Source organism: Chaetura pelagica, unplaced genomic scaffold, assembly GCF_000747805.2.
Source record: "Chaetura pelagica isolate M959 unplaced genomic scaffold, ChaPel_1.0 scaffold181, whole genome shotgun sequence".
NCBI classification, from domain to species: domain Eukaryota; kingdom Metazoa; phylum Chordata; class Aves; order Apodiformes; family Apodidae; genus Chaetura; species Chaetura pelagica.
Genome location: NW_009951992.1, coordinates 893,084 through 912,420, shown reverse-complemented (window position 1 = coordinate 912,420; position 19,337 = coordinate 893,084). Strand labels below are relative to the sequence as shown.

Genomic DNA, 19,337 nt, shown 5'->3' with positions numbered 1-19,337 from the left:
AAACGTGAAGTTTATCAACTAAATAAATCTTAAAATAACAGGATTCCGGAGCAGTGCAGTGATCTCACTGCTGACATCAAGCACAAGCTGTGCACCTCTCCCTGGTGTGGTTACTGTTAGGAAAACACAAACTGGATTACCAGGGCTTAGTGCTTAAGCAGCCTGTTTCATTAGGAAGGCAAGGAACTCTGGCTGTTCTGGTATTACAGCTATGATGGGGCAGCACAGAGGGAAGACGAGGACCAGGAGTTTCCTGTTCAAAGCACAACAATTTTACCAAGTAAATAAAATCAATATCGCAAAACCCAACCAGCTCATGAACATAAATCCAAACAAGGAGGTTCTGAACCAAGCAGCCTCATCCCTACCAGGATGTATGTGAGTTCTGTGAAGTCATTTAGAGTTCTACCATGACTTTCCTGAGGTGACACCAAACCTTTCACACCCACCCCAAAGGGCAGGGAAGTTCTGCTGCCGTTTTCAGGGGACAATGTTACTGTGGGAGGTACAACTTCTAAGTGTAATTGTGGGAATCAGGCTTATTTTAGTGGGAAAATTCTAGTTTCACTGAAATCTAAAACCACCCATTTAACAGTGAAATAATTTCATTTCATACAGAAAAACAGCAACAAGAGTTCCCTGCCAACACAACCTCCTGCAGCCGGGGCTGCGCTGGGGTCCTGGGAGTGCAGGAGATGGGGATGGGGCAGGCAGGAGCCAATGCCATGGGCTGTCCCAAGTGGGGAAGCTCTGGAAGGAGAACTGCTCCCTGGATATCCCTCCAGGGTGAAAACAAAGTGCTGAGGGTTCAGTGCATGAATTCATTTTTGCTGTGGTGAAAGGGCCCAGAGCAGCAAACGGCGAAAACACGCAAAACCAAAACACCGTTTCGCTCACATTATACCCAGATTTACACCCAGATTTACTCATCAGGTTTATCACACCCACATCTCCATATTCAGCCACACTTGTCCAGCCCTACTTGAATGGCGTAGCTTCTCAGTTTGCTTCACTGGACTTGCAGTAACTCTAAAAACACATGAGCTCTGGCACAGCTCCCCTGAGCCGGAGCAGCTCAGCACTCTGGGGATGCCTTCCAGCCCCCCAGCCTCCCTCCCTCCACAGCAAAGGTTTATACCCCTAAGAAATGTTCAACTGTGAGATATTTTTAGAAGATATTTTTGATCCAGCACTGGATAGAAGAGGGCTGAAATCTCACTGCTGCTGGTTTAGATTTACAGGGGCTTAACTGCCCTGTGAATACAAAAGGAGCAAAATGTAGCTTAAAATGTGCAGAAGCCAAAGGAAATCCCTGTGCTGAGCCCAGTTGGCTTAAAGGTCAGCCACGGATCTTCTTAAACCAGGATGAGTTAAAAATCTGGTTGGTCTCCCATTAATGAAAGACCTACCAAAAAAACCCATCCAAAGGCACAAACCTACCCTGTTGGTTTCCCCTCCTGGCCAAGCTGGTAAGAGCTGTTTGTAACCGAGTCCCTGCGCGCGGCTCTTGCAGCTGCCCTGCCAGGCTGCAGGGAAAGGGCTCAGCAGCCTCCTTGCCAGTCACAATATGAAACCTGACAGGTCCAAATGGCATCCTGCACAGCCCTGCAGGATCTGAGACAGCTGAGTCCTGACATCTCTCCTGTTTCTGTGGGAAAGACAAGAATAAAAACACACGCTGCAGATCTGGGCTCCTGGTTGTTTCGCTTTGGGGTTTTATGTTTTGTTCTGGCTTAGTTTTGTTCGCTTGTTTGTTTCAAAATCACCTTGGGAATGATCCTGCTACGTGTTGCTCCCACAGGCAAAATCCCACCATGTTGCAGCAGTGGCTGTACCTGGAGGAAGGAGGGTGAACCAGTAATTGCAAGAAAATGAATTCCTAGTCAAGTGTTTTTATGAAGGCATCAACTCAGACTCTGTTCCAAGTGTCACATCTACAGGGAGAAGCTTTTTGAGGAGTAGATGCAGCAACAGGAGGAAAGATATCACAAGTAACAGGTTCAGAAATGCTCTGTTCTCTCCAGGCATCTCCCTGTAATATCTTAGGGAAAATAAAGAGAGAGGGAAACACAATGTGCTGTAACTACCTGTGCTCATCTGAGCAGGAGAGAGGCTGCTGCACAGCAGGGCGGGTACGAAGTGCCAGGCAATGGTTTGAATCTCAGATTGTGCAGCTAATGGAGAAAAACCTTCCAAGACAGAAATTAGAAAATAGAATCTGCTGACAGGGAAGCTGCGAATTCACCAACTCTACAAGGGATGGGAAGGGCTAGACAGAGGATTTAGGACTAGACAAAAGATTTACTGGTAGAAACTGCACAATTGTCATTTCACTGTGTAGTAGAAGTGATGACAGAAAATGGACCAGGAAACCCAGTCTTGTTTTTCCTGAAATACTTATGAATGCACATGAGCAGAAGGACCCAGAGAGACAAGAACCACCTTTCAGCTACATCCCAAGGTGCAGAGCACCAATGATTCATTCTTATAACCTGTTGCTATTCATGCAATACTGAAACACACTTAAGAAAACAAGCAGGGTGTGATTTTGGTGATTGTCCCTTTGTGTACTAATTATTTTAATAGCAAGTTAATTTCCATCTCAAGCTGCCTGCTCTGTTGTTTGAGAGAGACACATTTCCAAGGCCACAAGTTCAAAATCAACTTTCCCAGCCTAACCAGAGGAGAATATTGTGCACATCATGGAAACTTGCAGCAAATCCATTAGAACACAACTCTGGAGACTGAAGCTCAACCGGATCAGGTGGCTCAGACGGTACCTGAAGCGAGTGGTACCATCAGAACCCGCCTGTCACACACCACAGGGAGAGGAGGAGAGATTCCTGGTGTGATGCATGGAGAACTGAGCAAACACTGCAGGACACAATCCCTGTCCCAGGACATTGGTGGGACAGGCAGAGCCCTGCAAGGCTCCTGGAAAGCACCTTGGCAAACTGCCTTCCCAAATTCTGGAGGAGTGAAATCGGAGAAAACGAGTTTTGACTTGTACCACTTCAGGTGACACTATCCATCACTGGCAAACTCCAACAACCCCAGTTCATTTTTGCTCAGAATGATAAAACACTCCACTGGTGAAGAAAATAACAAGGAGTTTCACGCTGGGCTATTCTTCTTTTTCTTTCAATTTAGAAGAAAGATCGTGTTCAATCTGCAGCATTTTTAATCCAATCCAGACAAAGGAAATTGAACTGTGCACAAACAAGCCTATGTTTTCAATTGGCTTTTGTAGCTTTCACTTAAAAGTTTCCTGTTTGGTTTTTTCCCCCAGCAAAAATCCAAAACATTTCCAGAGAAACTGCTGCTAGGGAGCCTGCTCCTCCAGCTGCCTTTGAAGAGAGAGGAGTCTGAAATAGAACAGAATTATTCAACCAACACTTCCCTGGAGGCGTAGATCTGGCAGCACGTAGGTGAATTTGATTTCTTACTCAGAAAAATTATCTATGTGTTATTAATATTAACACATGATCAGAGGAACAAACGGCCAAGGCAATCTGCAATACAGATGAGGATGGATCCTACAGCCTGAGCTCCTGGCACCCCAAGTGGGGCTGGACAGCCAGGAGGGCAGTGCTGGGAGGGGATGCTGCCTGGGACGTGCAACACTCCACTACAACTTTTTCCTCTGCAAACTTCTTCAGCTCTTTTGAAACTGCTTCCAATTCCAAGTTCAGCTTTTCCAGAATCTGGAGGCTTCCAAAAAGCCAATTTTTAAAAAGCTAATTAATTCCCATAGGCTTTTTTTTTTTTTTTTTGACTCAGTAAATATTTCTGAGAATTGCTTTTTGTATAATCAGTGTTAGCAGCTCATTAAAATGCACAGTATGTGTATAATTTTGAATGTGACATGGCTCAGCATGGACCCTCAAGCTGCTTAAAAAGACAGAAAAGAAACAGATGAGGATAAAATGAAAGCAAAACCCCAGCATTTCCTTTAAGCTGACACCACAGTTAAGAATTTCAGACAGGGCAGGGAGCCTCCAACCCTGCTATTAGGTGAAAAGTCTAATTGCTTAATGCACTGACTGCCCTCTCCAGCCTGTGTGTGTTTTCTGAAAAGATTGATTTTACAGAGAGCTCTAAGGTGCTAAAAAAATTGATTCTACTAGCAGGTAATTGTGTAAGGCTTTCACTCCAAGTAATATGAGGATTCTTCTTGAATTAATAATGAATGAAATCATTTAAAAGGCCTTCAGCGTATGCAGCCAGAAATAAATAATGTCTTAATCTGGGACGTTTTATTTTCCATTAAAACCAACACTTTTTTAAGAGTGTGTGTTACTGAGCAGCTCTCAGCTGCCAACAGGCCAGGCACCTGAGCCAGGTGATGGGCAGAGGCACAACACGACTCAGGACTGTTTCCCAGCATTTCCTGAGTGTTGTTGGTGATTGATTTGCTGCAGGACACAGGGAGGTGAAAAGCAGGAGTGTGGGTGAGCAGGAGGAAAGCCAGGGTGAGGGGCTGGCTGAGCTGGGGGCTGCAGAGCTGCTCTGCAGCTTCCACAGGCAGGTGAGAACAACTGACGTTCCAGCAACGTGTGAACAATGCAAACCAAACCCATCCCAGAGCCCTCCAGGGATCAGGGTTGCTGGGGGGTTTGAGAGGCATCAAGACGAAGCAGTTGCTCTTCACTTGAAATTCTCTAGTGTGGAGAACTCCAGAAAATGGCACAAAAATACCAGCCCTGCCCCTTGGCCCTGAGCCCCTTGAAAAGCCTCCTCTGCAGTCACGTTCTGCTCAGAACGTTCAACAACAACCCTGGTGTTTCCTGCTAAGTCTTCTCAATAAGTTTCAAATCAAAAGTGATTCTGTCAGCTGGAGGAAGATCTGTCTAAGCACAAACGTTGTTCAGTTGAGCAGGCTCACCAAGAAAAAGAAATTTTTTTAAAAATCTATTCAAGCCTTGCCTTTGACATCTATCCCAACTGAGACAGGGCTGAGGGTCCAGCCCTGAGCTGACAGCCCAGCTGCAAGAGCAACCTAAGAACAGGTTTTGCTAGATAGATCAGCTTTGCAAGAACTAAAAGGAAAAGAGCTTCTCCTGAAAAGCTGAACGAGCAAACATTGGGAATAAAAGACAGAGGTGTGGGGATGAGACTGGAGGTATTTTCTGCAAAGTGAAATTCAGCTTTTCTTGTATTGATTCTACATTGAAGTAAATTCCTCCCTTTCTTGGAATAACTAGTAAATCATCAGTTTAAATTGTCCTTTTTTTTTTGGTGAAGAACTAGCTAATGTTTTACTAAGTGATCACAGAGAAACCTGAGGTGTCATAAAAAAAACAAAACACCTGTTTTATTTCAGTGAGATGTGTGACACAGTGAAGTGCTGCTTCTGGAAAGCAGCAGAGAATTACCCTGCATGTTATCTCTGAGTTACACAAACCAACTGGACGTTCCCAGTTTCAGTCCCTACTTTTGTTACCTGCTGCTGTGACAGTGGCAGCCAAGGCAGAAGGTTCACACCTGCCACCAAGGGGAGCAGCAGGAGCTCTGACACTGCCTCGAGATGCACCCCTGGCAGATGGGGTTGGGCTAGATGATCTTTCGAGGTCCCTTCCAACCCCTAGGATTCTATGATGAGGCACAAGCAAAGCTCCAGCCTGAGAAATGGGATTTCTAGCAGGGGTTTGAGGGCAGGGAGCAGTAAAGACAGGGTGTGAGCTTGGGTTTGTCAAATGCAAAGCACAAACATTCACCTCAGTACCATTTCAAACAAACATTTGAGCAGGCACCAGTTCTGTGCCCAGTCCTGAGCAGGGGCTGGAACCAGGGGCAGAGCTGGGGGCTTGTGCTGGCAGGGCCAGGGTTCCCCTTTGCTTTGGGTAATTCCCCTTGGCTGGGCTGCAGGAAGGTTCCCAGCAGTTGGCACAGCTTTGGAAATGATGAAGAGGAGAGAAAGTACCAGCTGAGGGTCTCAGATGTGGGGAGAGTCACAATTTGCAGAGGTGACAAAATGACAGACCCGAGCCAGGGGTGGCAGCATCGGTGGGGAAGGACTAATAGTGGGAGGGGGATTCATAGAGGACATGGAAAGAGGCTCCTCTCAGCGCCCCTGGGACTGAAGCAGAAGATAAAGTTGCTTATGTTCCCATGAGGAACATCCTGCTGGCATCCCCTGCAGCCCCCAGGGCTTCAGGAAGTGACTCCTGGTGGCCCCACCACTCAGAGCAAAGCAGGTCTGCAGACACAGGGGGGTCCCTGCAGGAAGGGGGGGGTCCCTGGAGGAGGGGGGGGTCCCTGCAGGAAGGGGGGCCCTCACTCCTATTGCAATCCCTTTTCCAAAGGCCTCTCATAATATTTTTTTCCCTGCTCCTTTTAATGAATGGCAATAGAAAACACTTGATTAGAAGCCTTTCATCATTTTAGGACTAGGGGCTTTAGCTTTCTGACCTACTTTCCTTCCCAATGAAATTCCATTTTTAGCTTCAACTCAAGGTCTGAATGTTACCCAAATTCAGACCATCTGTTTTAACTGCCTACAGGCTGGGAAGTTGATCCAAGCTAGGGAGCAAAAATGGAACCAGTGTGTGCACATATGAAGTATTGTCACCCCTCAGTGTATTAAATAACCTTCTCAGGTTATTCCCAAGTCTACACAAACATTCCCATTTCTTTGGGCAGTGTTTGGTGCAGGAATAGTGATGCTACCAGTTGCTCTCAGAGACCTTCAGCCAGGTCACCTTCCTTGAACAAGCACAGGAATGAACAAGTGACCTCAAATCCATCTAATCCCTTAACCTGACCTTGGTGAGGGCTGGGAGGGGCTCCCCAGGAGCACAGACCCGTCCTGAGCAAATCCTTAGGGAATAACCTGCCTCTCTTTCCAGTTCTCACTTGTAGAGAAGCAGCAGGGGTTGCACCTCCTCAGAGATCCCTGGGTGATATAACCACATGGTCTCAGGGTTAAAGGCACCTGACCAGCCCTGTCAGGGCTCTAGCAATTCCCCACACGAACCAGTGGGTTCCAGTGAGACATTTCCTGCACTGTACAGAAATCCCTGTTTTATATGTCCTGCCTTCCCATTTCATTGCATATTCACTTCTGTCAGCATGAGAAAAGGGCCTAACAGCATCAAACCATCCTTCAGATACATCTCTCAGCCCTTTTATCACACAAAACTCAGTGATTTGTGAAGGAAAATAAAATCAAAAGGCAACATTACCAGAAAATCCTCACTAAGTATCTGCTGACCAGAGCTTTGCAAAAAAAATCAAAATGAATCCAAGTACTGAAGATAAGGAGCTGCTGGCCCTGATTGCATCTCCAGCTCTCATCCCTGCAGCTCGGCTGATGGAGGCAATTTCAGCAGAATATCTGGAGAGGGTGAGCCCAGCCATGAACATATTAACCAAAAAAAATAAGCCAGGGAAAAAGAAAAGGGTAGAGCAAAACCAGGCTGAATATTGCAGAAGCTGAATGCACAGCTGGGGAGCTGCCCAGCTCCAAACAAGGCAGAAAATAAGTATATTAATGTAAAAGAATCCTAGCATGAAATAGGCTCGTGCTCTCCTGGACACAGCTGGTTTGCTGCTCAGGGCTGACAGGCTGCTCAGGGATCCTCCTGCTCCAAGGCCACCGTGGCTCTGGTCACACACTCTTCCAGGAGGCACCACAAGGCTCCTCAAGGCACTCAGAGCATCCTGCTCCTACAGCATCAGGGCATTCAAAAACCTGAGATGAACATACCAGACTGTCCTTTTGGAGAGGGGTCACTGGGCCTGTGTTTGCAGGACACTTCCAAAAACCTTCTCCTGTATTTTCACAATATCACACCAGCATCAACCAATGAACAGCTCTTGTCTGGGACAGCTCCAAAAACAACTTCATCTCCCTCATGGACATGGGAAAATCAGCCAGAAGGTGGACTTGTCTGTCCTGAGCCCAGAACTCCAGCCCCTGACAAAGTCCCCTCCAGCCCTCAGGATCACTCCATGCTCAGGGCTGTGTCACTCTGTGTCCAGCCCCTCAGAGGACACCCCTGCCTGGCACCTCCCAAGCCCCCTCCTGCCTCCCAGTGCCCAGGAATTCAATACCTGCTGGAAAAGGCAACAGCATCTTTGCACGCCTGGGGGTACAAACACTTGGCAGGATAAAGCCCAGGAGGGCAGGAAAAGCCAGTGGGGAGCAGCAGCTCCTGGTGCCCCAGGGAGCTGTGGGTTTTCCTGGGGTAATTCCAGCAGGGAGGATGAAACAGAGGAACCATGAATTACACCCAAACCAAAAGCTCTGAGTGTCCCCAGCCCCCTTAGCACAGCTGCTAATCCCTGCTCTTCAGTCATGTGCAAATCCAAGACAGGAACGAATAATATTTGCTTTTGTTTTCATAGTTTCATTGGAAGTGACACAATCATTATTTCCCTGGGGTTCAAAGCAGCATTAGCATGATTACATTGGACTTGTACCTGTTACATGGAGGGACAGGAGCTCCTCTGAGCTGTCAGATGCAACACACACAGTCTGGCAATGCAACTGAAACATTCCAGCTGAATTTGAGACCTTTTTTTCTCCTCTGTGCAAATGAAACCATTGCATAGTGAGTTCCTTACAGCACAAAGAGGGATCTCTTGCACCTGGAAAGCTACATGCTAATTCCATGCCTAATTCTCTCTCTTTGGTGCAAAAGGCTTTCAAAATCATGTTCTATTGTAGGCTACATCATGTCATTATTCTGTCCCGATTGTCCCAAAAGCAGAAGCTCACAGGCTGGAGTGAAATCTCCTTTTAACTACGCTGTGCAAAAGGTTAGAGAGATAAAGAAGCTCTCAAAGAGCTGTCAGGGCCAGTCTGAGCCAGAAACACTGAACCATGTGGAGCAGCATTGCTCCTGTTCCCATCCTCCAGGAGGTATTTCAGCTTTCAGAGGCTGTGTGTGAAAACCACAAGGTTTTGCACCACCAGGCACGACCTGATGCTCTGTCCAAGGACAGATGAGGTGCTGCTAACAGGGCAGGTGCTGGGCAGCATTTTTCAGCTGCACTCTGACCTCCCCTGCATCTAGAGAAGCCCATGGAGACAAGAGCTGTGCAACGGTGGCAATTTGTGCACCACGAGCCCCTCCCCAGGTGCCTTCCACTGGCTGGAAAGCTGGCACATAAAAAGGCTGCTGGAAAAGGAGTGTCCTCTGAAAAGCTGCTTCCCTGTCCCCAGGGAGGTGTTGCTGCTGAGCACCTTCCCTTGGCCCTGTCCCACAGGACCTTCCAGCTTTGTGGCTACAATCCCTGTTCCTAGGGCTGCGAGTGCTGCAAGGGGAGACAGGATCCTCAGAGATGCTGCTGAGAGTCTATTTTTAGAGCAAGTCACTTGATGAGCTGTTCAGCACCTTATTTATTGCTGTCTCCAGCTGGGAGCTGAGCAGTGTCCAGACACTTTTGCTGCTGGAACCAGATCTCAGAAGCAGTGACCTCTACTTGATCACAATTTCTGTCCTGACAGACAGAAAACCAGCAGCACATTATGCTGTCAAGGCTAATAGCTGCTAATTAGGGTGAGTGACTTATGACCCCATTTGCATTGAAAGAACACAGAAATCACCATACAAATTAAAAAACCGAAACCCCACAACACTGAAATCCTGCACTCAGGCTTTTCCAGTCTGAACAGTAACCACTTTCAAGTAATTTTCTATTTTGATTTTTTTTTTTCATGCTTTGTCTGTTGAAGGCTTTAATTGAACTGGACATCACAGGCTGCACTGACCCCAGGTTTCCACAGAACCACTTGGCACTAGTAGTGCTGGTGACCCAGCAGAGCTGGGGCCCTGCTGGGGGTTGGGTGCATTTAGCAGCTGTGACAGCCCCTGCCCTGGGGAGCCCAGCACCTCCTCACCCCAGCAGGCAAAGGAAAAGCAACCAGTTGCTGTTTCAGAACTGGGGAGCTGAGGTTCAGAAAGCTGGAAGGATTTTACTAGAGGTCACATTCAAAGTCTAAGGAATTCATAGCCTCCTGTTGTTTTATTACAGGCTCAAAGATCCCATTAGACCCTCTGAATGTTAATCATTACCTAACTCTTCTATCTTCTTGCTGCTCTAATGAGATTACTGATAAATTACTTAAAATGCACTTTCTGTAGAAGAAATTTTTTAGGTGACAATTTGCCTTTTACTAAACATTAATGGGAAAGTTGAGTTCTCTCCTTCCAGTCTGGGGAAAAGAGTTTTGGGTTTCAAATGCCCAATTAGCACTAACTGAAATCCAATATTTGAGATGATTTGGCATTGTGTCTGTTAGAAATATGCCATGTGGTCATTAGTACCTCAAGAGAAAAACAGTCACTCCAGCAATTAAAACTGCAGCAGCTGCAGGTGCCAATGGCAGAACAACTGCAGGTTCGTTCCAAACCCCAGCATGGACAGTCAAGGGGGAGGCCCCTCCTGCCATGCAAGCAGCTCTAGATCCCAGCTGGGTTTTAGCTCTGATCACTTCCAACCCACCCACCCCAGGGGTCAGCCCAGGGGAGGCAGGGAACAGGGCTCCATGGGCACAAGGTGCCTGCAGGATCCAGGGTCTTGTCCCCACGGGAACTGCAGGACCCAGAAGTCACAGGTACAAGCTTTTGGTCTTGTTCCTGTGCAGTCTGATCCAGCCAGGGCAAAACTTCTCATCACAGAATCTCTCATAAATGTTCTGCAAATCAAGGTCTCTACAACTGCCCAGCAAAGCCCTCTGTGCTCCAAGACACTTTGATCCTCCCTAGTGGTGTTTTAAAGCTCCTTCTCTGAAGTCCCAAGCAATGAGGTAACTCTCAGCCTGTGTGCAAGAATAAAACTCTCCAAGACAGACTGAGCCAGACACTTATTACTGTACTTCCCACAACACACTGAAGGGCTTTCTCTCAGTGCTCCAGGTCACTGAGATCACGTTTGAGGCAGATAATTAATTTGCAGCCTTATTTTATTAAGAGGCAGCAGGAGAAAAGAAAGATTTTGTATTTTTCAGAACAGTGTTAAATGAGGCAGAAGACCTTGTCACTTAGTGAGAGGTTTTAAACTACCTCTGCATAAAGCAGAGGCTAAAAAGCTAATAGGCATAAATAGCATTTTATTGATTTGAGATATTCTGAGGGGTTTTAATGCAGGTGAAGGCAGAAGGAGGATTCTGCTCAGGATAATTAAGCCTTAGCTAGTGAAGCCTGAAGCATTTACACCAAAACAAACCCAAAAGCCTGGAACTGCTGAAGAAAAGCTGTCACTGAGCATGAGACTGAGCAAGTGTGACAGCCCAGCAGACATTATGTGATGTCACATGCAGACATCAGTGGCAAAAATAAAGCCTCAAGTGTAAACAATTTTGCTTTTCAGCATTTGCTGCATCAAACACCAGAACTTGCCAAGGAAGAGGACAGAAATCCCAAACACCCTCTGAGAGCAGCTCAGGGACTCTCCACATGTCAAGCACCCCAAAACATGGGATGTCTTCCTTAGGCCCAGGTGTTGATTTTAGCATCCTTTCCCTGTGCAGTGACAACCTCAGCAGGCTGCAGTGCCCAGGACCTCTCTTCCACCCCAGGGTGTAGGCAGATCACACAAACCTGTTTCTGGTGGGACTTCAGAGTCCAAAGCACAAGAGGTGCTTTGGGAACTCCCCTGCCCCAGTGCTTTGCACAAAGCCATTGCCAGACCAGGGATTTGGTTTTAAATCTGTTATTTGGCTGCCTGCTTTTCTCTTCCCTCCAGATGAGAATTACTTCAGTGAATATTGATAATAATATACATTTGCACACAAGCATGTAATAAATGGCTCACTGAAACAGGGCCTGCACACTCAGTCAGTGGCTGAGCTAATCCTGTCCCTGTCTGCTCCAGGGGCATGAACTACAAGGGAGCTTTTTTTGCACAACCTCAACACCCCACAATCCACATCCAGCTTCCTGGATGGGGTTTTGTTTGCCCTACAGCCATTTGCAGCAGAAAGCACTGAAATCACTTCTAGAGGGCAAAGAGAACAGCCCAGGCAGTGCCCAGGGCCAGCAGCTGAGCTGTGGGATGGGGGATCCTGGTGTGGTTGGCCAGAACTGAGAGATCCAGTCACCCGGGGTGCAGCACAGGGGTTGTCTGAGGCACAAATGAACCTGTTCCAGCTGGTCTCGTGTTCCTGGGAATTCACCTCTGGTTGAGACCAGACTTGGAATATACCCCAAATTTCTGACTGTACAGATGGCATAGAAATTGCTGGGGTTGGGAGTGGAAGAGTCAATCAGTCCTCGTTTGCAGCTGGGTACCAGGGGATGGAAAGCCATGAAGCTGCTGCTGAGCAGCCCTTCAGCTGCAGGGGGGTCTGAGCTCCTGGGCAGGGGGCAGCAGGGCCAGGAGCTGCACAAGCTCAGCAGGTGCCTGCACAGGCTCATCTCTCTGCAACAAAAGTACCTTTCCTTGCTTTAGCTTAATGCCCTGCTCAAGCACGGTGTCAGCTGTCCCCTCTGGGGTCACAGCACCCCAGGACCCTGTCCTGGCCCAGGCACCTCTGGGTGTTGCTCACCTGGGCGCTCAGGGAACGGGAAAAGCCTTTTTGAGCTGGTGCACTTGTCTGAAGGAGGGGCTTCCCTTCTGTGTTTTTTTCCCCCCCTCTAGTTATGGTGACATGGTGCCCAAGACAATTGCTGGGAAGATCTTTGGCTCCATCTGCTCCCTGAGCGGGGTGCTGGTCATTGCTCTGCCCGTCCCCGTCATCGTCTCCAACTTCAGCCGCATCTACCACCAGAACCAGAGGGCTGACAAGCGCAGGGCACAGAAGGTAAGTGGGGCCACAGCCACCTCCTCCCCAGCTGGCTCTGCCAGGGGCTGCTGGGACACCGGGGACAACCCTGAGCACTGCAGAAGGCACCTGCCCTCCTCTCCCCAGCCTCCAGCAGCCCCACAAGCACCAGCATAGCCCAGGCTGCTCCCTGTGCTGGGGCTGCTCCCTGGGCTGGGGATGAGCACAGCAGCAGGGCTGGGGCTGCACTCCAGGCAGAGGGACACACATACACATCAAGCCTTGAGGCATTAACAGGATCTCTTGATCTTTCTGGCTGCTGTCCTCCCTCTGCCACAGAGTTTTGAAAACACCCCTCCCGAAACATCCCCTCACCAGTGGGTACACACCCCCCCTCCCAGCTGTACCAGACACAAAACACTGGAGATACACTCAGGCCTCTGGAAAAGTCAGGGGATTTCTGATCAGTCCAAAACCTGGACAGTTCTTACCAGTATGAGTGCACTGACTCACTGCTGAAGTGTAACAGATTTATTCTCTAAACTGCTAAACTACACCAAAACCAGAACCAGGTTTTACAACAACTGCAAACTAAGGGTCTGGGTTTTTTCCCCCCTGTAGAACATTGTCTGCCAGAAATTCAAGACTCAAGGGGCCTGATGGAGAAGGGTAGTAGAAAGATGTGCTATTTCTGCTTCAGGCAAGCATCTGGGCTGTGCCTGCTTCCTGCATCTCAGGGAGCTGACAGCAGAGAGCTGAGATTGCAAGACCTACAAAACCACAAAATCTGGCAGTCAAAACACAAAAGGAGAGTAGCAGAGACAGAATCATGTCAGAATGAGCTGCAGTCTCTCTAACTCACTGCTGGGCTGCACACATCCCTGCACCAGGTTCAGCATCATACATGTGCAACAGCCAGCTGCTATCATTTTGGCAGGTGTTTCTGGGGGAGAGCTGTTTATCTGACAAGTCAGACAACTTAATATAGACTAAAATGCTAAAGGTACCATAATGGAAGTGCACTGGGCACCACCCACCCTCCAGTCAGCAGCCAGGCAATGGGAAAGCAGGACAGATCATTCAGTTCCTTTAACGAATGCAGATGGTTTGCAGAGGGGGTTGCCCCTCGTGAGGCTGCCCCAGGCTGAAGGGGTCTGGAAAGAACTCCAGGAGGGAGGTGCCAGGTGTCCATGCAGGGCTGGTGCAGAGTTTTTATGGGACAGGGTGCAAAACCCCACAGAAATAACCAAAGACTTAGAGAAAAAGCCCTTGTTCTGCTGAAATGGCCCAAAAGCACAGTGAGGGGCAGAGCCTGGGCTGCAGGTGGCCAGGGAAGGCAAACAGGCAAACAAGATCTGGGCACAACCAGGGTCCACAGACAAAGAAGCTCCAGAACTGACTCCAGGTCTGTGCTCTCAGACGAGGCAGCAAACCCAAAGTTTTTGTTCTTATCCACCTTTTCCTTTATTTGTTGGACTATGATTGACTTGGTGACAAGAACATGCAGCAGCACCTTGGGTGCCAGGGTGACTGATGGCAGCTTTTGTGAGGTTTGCTGCATTGACACACAGTGTATAATTTCCCCCCCATTTGAATTTCTAATTCCCTTGATATTGGATGAATTTCTGGGCTAAGAAAGTTTTCTCAAGTCAGAAGTGTGAGTAATTTGCACATGATCATCACTGCTTGAATACCAAGGAGAAGAAAGAGACAGAAGCACATTAATGACAGCTTCTCTGGAGATGGGCAGGACATTAAGAACCTGCTTTGATAGCACATTTGTCCCAGCACCATCCTCCAGTGAATTGAATCACTTCTTCAGAATTGGGAAGTTTTAGTAATAGTTGAAACTCTGTCCCCATCCAATTTAAACACAAAGACATTTGCTCAGCTTCTCCAGGAAAGCCCCAGATGGGAAATTCTGAGTTGACAGTCAGGGGGTGAGCAGACCTGGTCTCTCCTGCCCCGAGGGGGCTTCTGAGGGGCTGCATCCCAGAAAACAGGACAAGGCAGCTCAGCCCTGGGGTCCCTCTGGGTCCTGATGTGCTCAGTCTTAACTGTCTCTTCTTAGCTGCTGAGGAGGCACTGGTCTAACAGGAAGAGGTATTTAAATAGCATGAATAAGATCCAGGAGGAGGCTGCTGCTCATCAGCATCTATTCTTCAACTGACTGAGGAGAAATGTTCCTTCAAAAGGAAAAAAAAAAAAATCCCAAACCAAACTATCAGTGATTTAATCACCTTGAAGATAAATTATTCTTTGCCAAAACTGCACTGCAAGATAAATTAATTGCAAGGAGATCCAGCAATCCTAATTTATGGTGCTGTGTCATCACATTTTGTCCTCTGGCTTGTTGCAAGGACCAGGTCAGTCTGAATGGAAGAGGAATTGATCATTTCTGACAAGGTTCATTTTGGTAAAATTGTTTAGGGTTTTTTTTCCTCCCAAAGACTCCTGGTTTTTCTCTTTTTGACTGATGTGCTAAGAATAGACCCTCCTGACTTTGAAATGATGCTGTTCTTCAGTGAATGTCACAGCCTTTGGTTTTAGAAAAGTATTTGACACTTTAAAGGCTTGACAATGGAATGACTTTGTAATTCAGATAACGCTGGAGTTCCTCTCTCCCTGTGCTCTGTTTGCAGCACAGATGCACTGCCAGGGAGCAGTGTTTGCTGGGGCTGCAGGACTACACCTCCCACTTCCCAACCCTAGAAAGTGAAAGCAGAGGCAGCTACGAACTGTTACTGAAATGCTGCTCCTTTAGCAGCAGTAGAAAAAGTGAAACAGTTCATTGTTTAGAAGTCAGAGACTGAGGGAACACAGCCCTGAGCCACGTTGTTCCCAGCAGAGCAGGGCAGCAGAGCAGGGCTGGGGGCTGCCAGGGAGAGGGCAGAAGAGATGTGGCCTTCAGGCTCAGCAGTCACAATTCCAGCTGGGCCAGGTGCTCTCCCAAGGGTTCCAGGAATGCTGTGAAGCTCTAGCTGGCAAGGAACTGCACAGGAGCTCCCAGAAATGGGAGACTGGTTAGGCAGGAGAAGGACTGGCAAATGCCCATGGGCACTGGCAGCTTTTGGGTAAGAAAAAATGGCAGGACAGAAACAAGCCCTGAGCTCTGCAGCATCACTGGGTCAGTCCCAGCTCCTGCCTGTGTGAACACACACGCAGATGAAGACACTGAGTCCTCCAAGGCCTATTTAAAGCCGTTTTGAACAGCCTCAGGAGGCACCTGGAGGGAGAGTGGCAGCTGAAAAGTTTGGAAATAGCAACCACAGCCTAAAGCAAAGTGATCTCTAGAGCAGCCCCTGAGGGGGAAGATTCAGCCAGCTGAGTTGTTCTTGATCTTCTCAGTTTGGGGAAAAACATGCCCAGAAAGGGTCCCTTGCACCATGTGACTCCTCACATTTGCACAACAGAGGGAGAATTTTAAATGCTCAGATGCTGTGAAAAGCAAACAACAAAACAACAACAATCCTGTTTAACGTGCACTTCTCATTTAATGGTTAGATCTGCCAAGTGAGCTGAGATACTGAAGTGACTGATAATCTCAGAGGGATTAGCAGGGGTTTAGTGGTGCATTTCACAGGGGCTAAACTCAAACTGTCATCTATGAATATAAAACTTCAGTAATCACAGTGTTTGGTTTTAGGTCTGCAGTAAATATGCTTTTGAGGGCTGCAGCTCCTCAGTCTGTCTGGTTCATTTCATTTATTATCTAGTGGCCTTTGACTCTATGAGAACCAGAAATGTACTGCAAAAGCCTTGAATTAGACTTCTCATTTAATCCTCTAGGCTGCAAGTTTCCAGGAAAGAACCAAACACACACTGTGAGGTAATGGAAGGATTACCCAGAACAAAAGAGTTGTGCAGAGCCACTCTCACATCAAACTGTAACACACAACTGGAAACCAATGCAGCCCATCAAGGGATAGATGGAATAGAGTAGGTGAAGCAGAGAAGTGGACACATTGTCTGGTGGATGAATTACAACATTCAGTCACAGAACCAGTGTAAGAAAGGAATGAGGAGAGAAGGGAGCAGCTGGATCTCTTCAGATGGAAGGAGGTGGCAGGAAGTGGATGGAGGGAGGTTGTTGCAGGCAGTGAGAGCTGCTGGTGAGATGGTTACACACAGGCAGCCAGGACTCTGCAGACTGATGAAGAGGTAACTATGGAGATGCTTGAGAGGGACTTAAGCCAAAAGGAAGGAAGAGTAAGGACACAAATGCCTTTCTGATTGTTCCATAAGAGGCACGTCAGAAACAGGCTGTTCCAGCCCCAGCCATGGCTCCCAGAGGCAGCAGAGCAGAGGAAGAGGGAAGATGGGGATGAAAAGGTTTCTTAATACTAGATTGTGTCATCAGGGTACCCGTGAGGGAGACAGCCCACATGCCTGTCAGTGACAAGGCCATTATAATCACTGTTTTGCTACAGAGCAGGGGAGTCAGCTTTGAAATGTGCTGTTTTTCAGCTGATGCCCTAAGTTTTGGAGGTGGGTTAGTGAACTTCAGAATGGGGAACAGAATGGCCAGAAAAAGCTGTGAGCTGTGAGAGGAGAGCTCAGCAACAGAGCATGACTCAGTTCCCAGCAGGGGATGGGGTTGGGAACTTCAGGAGAGAGAAATAATAAGGTTAAAACTAGAGCTGGCTGATGTTTAAAAAACAGGGTTTTTTTCAACCACAGTGACCCTGTGTGAAATGTGTTGTTGTTGTTGCTGGTGTCTAACAGGTTTTTTTATAGGGAAAAGCTTTTTAAATTATTTTTTTTTAAAGATAGTTAATTTTAGCTGGGGTAGGTACCCCTGTCTCCTCCTCCTCTGGTGTTTGTCACCTTCCCTCAAACAGGTTAGAAGGGAAAAAAACCAAAAGCAAACAAACAAACCAGGAATCCTTCCCTTTTCTTTTGCATCATCTAGGAAAGCGAAACAGCATTTTCTATTAGCTCAGCTAGTTCAAATTCCCAGGGTCCCAAATGGCACAGGGCACCTGGATGCCTTCTCTGAAAGGAAGCTGAGCTCAGTGAGCTGCAGTTTGCAGGCTCAGCCCCCAGGACCAGCCCCCCCCAGCCATGGAGCCCCCGGTCACCAGTGGCCCAAGGCCCAGATGAAGTTATTTCCCCACACATCCAGAAGGAGAGAAATAATAAGGTTAAAACTAGAGCTGGCTGATGTTTAAAAAACAGGGTTTTTTTCAACCACAGTGACCCTGTGTGAAATGTGTTGTTGTTGTTGCTGGTGTCTAACAGGTTTTTTTATGGGGAAAAGCTTTTTAAATTATTTTTTTTTAAAGATAGTTAATTTTAGCTGGGGTAGGTACCCCTGTCTCCTCCTCCTCTGGTGTTTGTCACCTTCCCTCAAACAGGTTAGAAGGGAAAAAAACCAAAAGCAAACAAACAAACCAGGAATCCTTCCCTTTTCTTTTGCATCATCTAGGAAAGCGAAACAGCATTTTCTATCAGCTCAGCTAGTTCAAATTCCCAGGCTCCCAAATGGCACAGGGCACCTGGATGCCTTCTCTGAAAGGAGCTGAGCTCAGTGAGCTGCAGTTTGCAGGCTCAGCCCCCAGGACCAGCCCCCCCAGCCATGGAGCCCCCGGTCACCAGTGGCCCAAGGCCCAGATGAAGTTATTTCCCCACACATCCAGAAGCCACTCTGTGTTGCTTCCATGCCTTGAGACCCTTCCCCATCACGTCTCAGTCACAACCAGGTCACAGCCTGCAATGCACAACAGCCTGACCCATCCTTGAGGCCTCCCCTTGAAGGTCTGAGCCCCAGGGTGACCCTGTCCCCAGCAGCTGGCAGTGCTCTGCCCAGATGGTCCATAATGGAGCACGGCTGGTGGGATCTGTCCTGGCTGGTGTTGCCCACTTCATCCCAGGCATCTAAACAAATGCAGGATGGAATCACCTTATCAAGGAGACCTGCATGGAAAGTGTTCAGCCAAGAACTGCTGGGAACCCCATCCTGTCTGGAGCTGGGCTGTGGTGGTCAAACTCTTTGCTGTTGCCTTTATACACTAGTTGTTTTACCATTCTGCATAAGCAGGGCAGCACAGGGTGGGCTGGGTGCCCCTTGGCTCCAGGTCCCAGCCCCCCCTCTGAACCCAGCTGGAGCTCCCCTGTGCCTGCAGCACCCCTGGGGATGGAGATACCCAGTGGGTCAGGAAAACAGAGCACTGGAAGTGTCAGTAAAGCTGATTGCAGTCCCTAATTTGTACCATGACAGCGATGAGCAGATGAAGAGCAACATTTGTTGCTGACACACGAGGTGCTGGGGGGACAGTCCAGGTCCCCCCGTGCTCTGCCCACAGGGGTGGGATGGATGGAGCCACCAGCACGTTCCCTGCACACACTGCCCGGCCCCACACAGCCCATCCGGGAGCCCCAGCACCTCATCCCTGCTCCTCCCTCCCTCCCCACCCGGCAGCTGCTCTGCAAGGTGACTCAGAACAGGCCTTTGTTGTCTGAAGGTCACGAAAATCCCATCAAACAGTGCCTGCTGGTGACTTCAGCACCACATCAGGCTCTCACCCCCCGCGGGGTCCCCCAGGCCCTGCAGCCCCTCGTCCCCCCACTCCAACCAGTCTCCCTGCCACCCAGCACTGGGAGCAGCATCACCCTCCCCCCTCCC

General features: G+C 48.3%; 1 protein-coding gene across 2 annotated transcripts in view; it reads left to right on the top strand.

Annotated features, from left to right (window-relative positions):
- KCND3 (potassium voltage-gated channel, Shal-related subfamily, member 3) overlaps positions 1 to 19,337 on the top strand; it is a 98,182-nt gene that overhangs the window by 59,259 nt on the left and 19,586 nt on the right. For both annotated transcript variants that reach the window (XM_010001820.1, XM_010001811.1), the window contains exon 2: positions 12,589 to 12,751. In XM_010001820.1, coding sequence (XP_010000122.1) covers positions 12,589 to 12,751 — 163 coding nt within the window. The remainder of the gene's footprint in view (positions 1 to 12,588; positions 12,752 to 19,337) is intronic.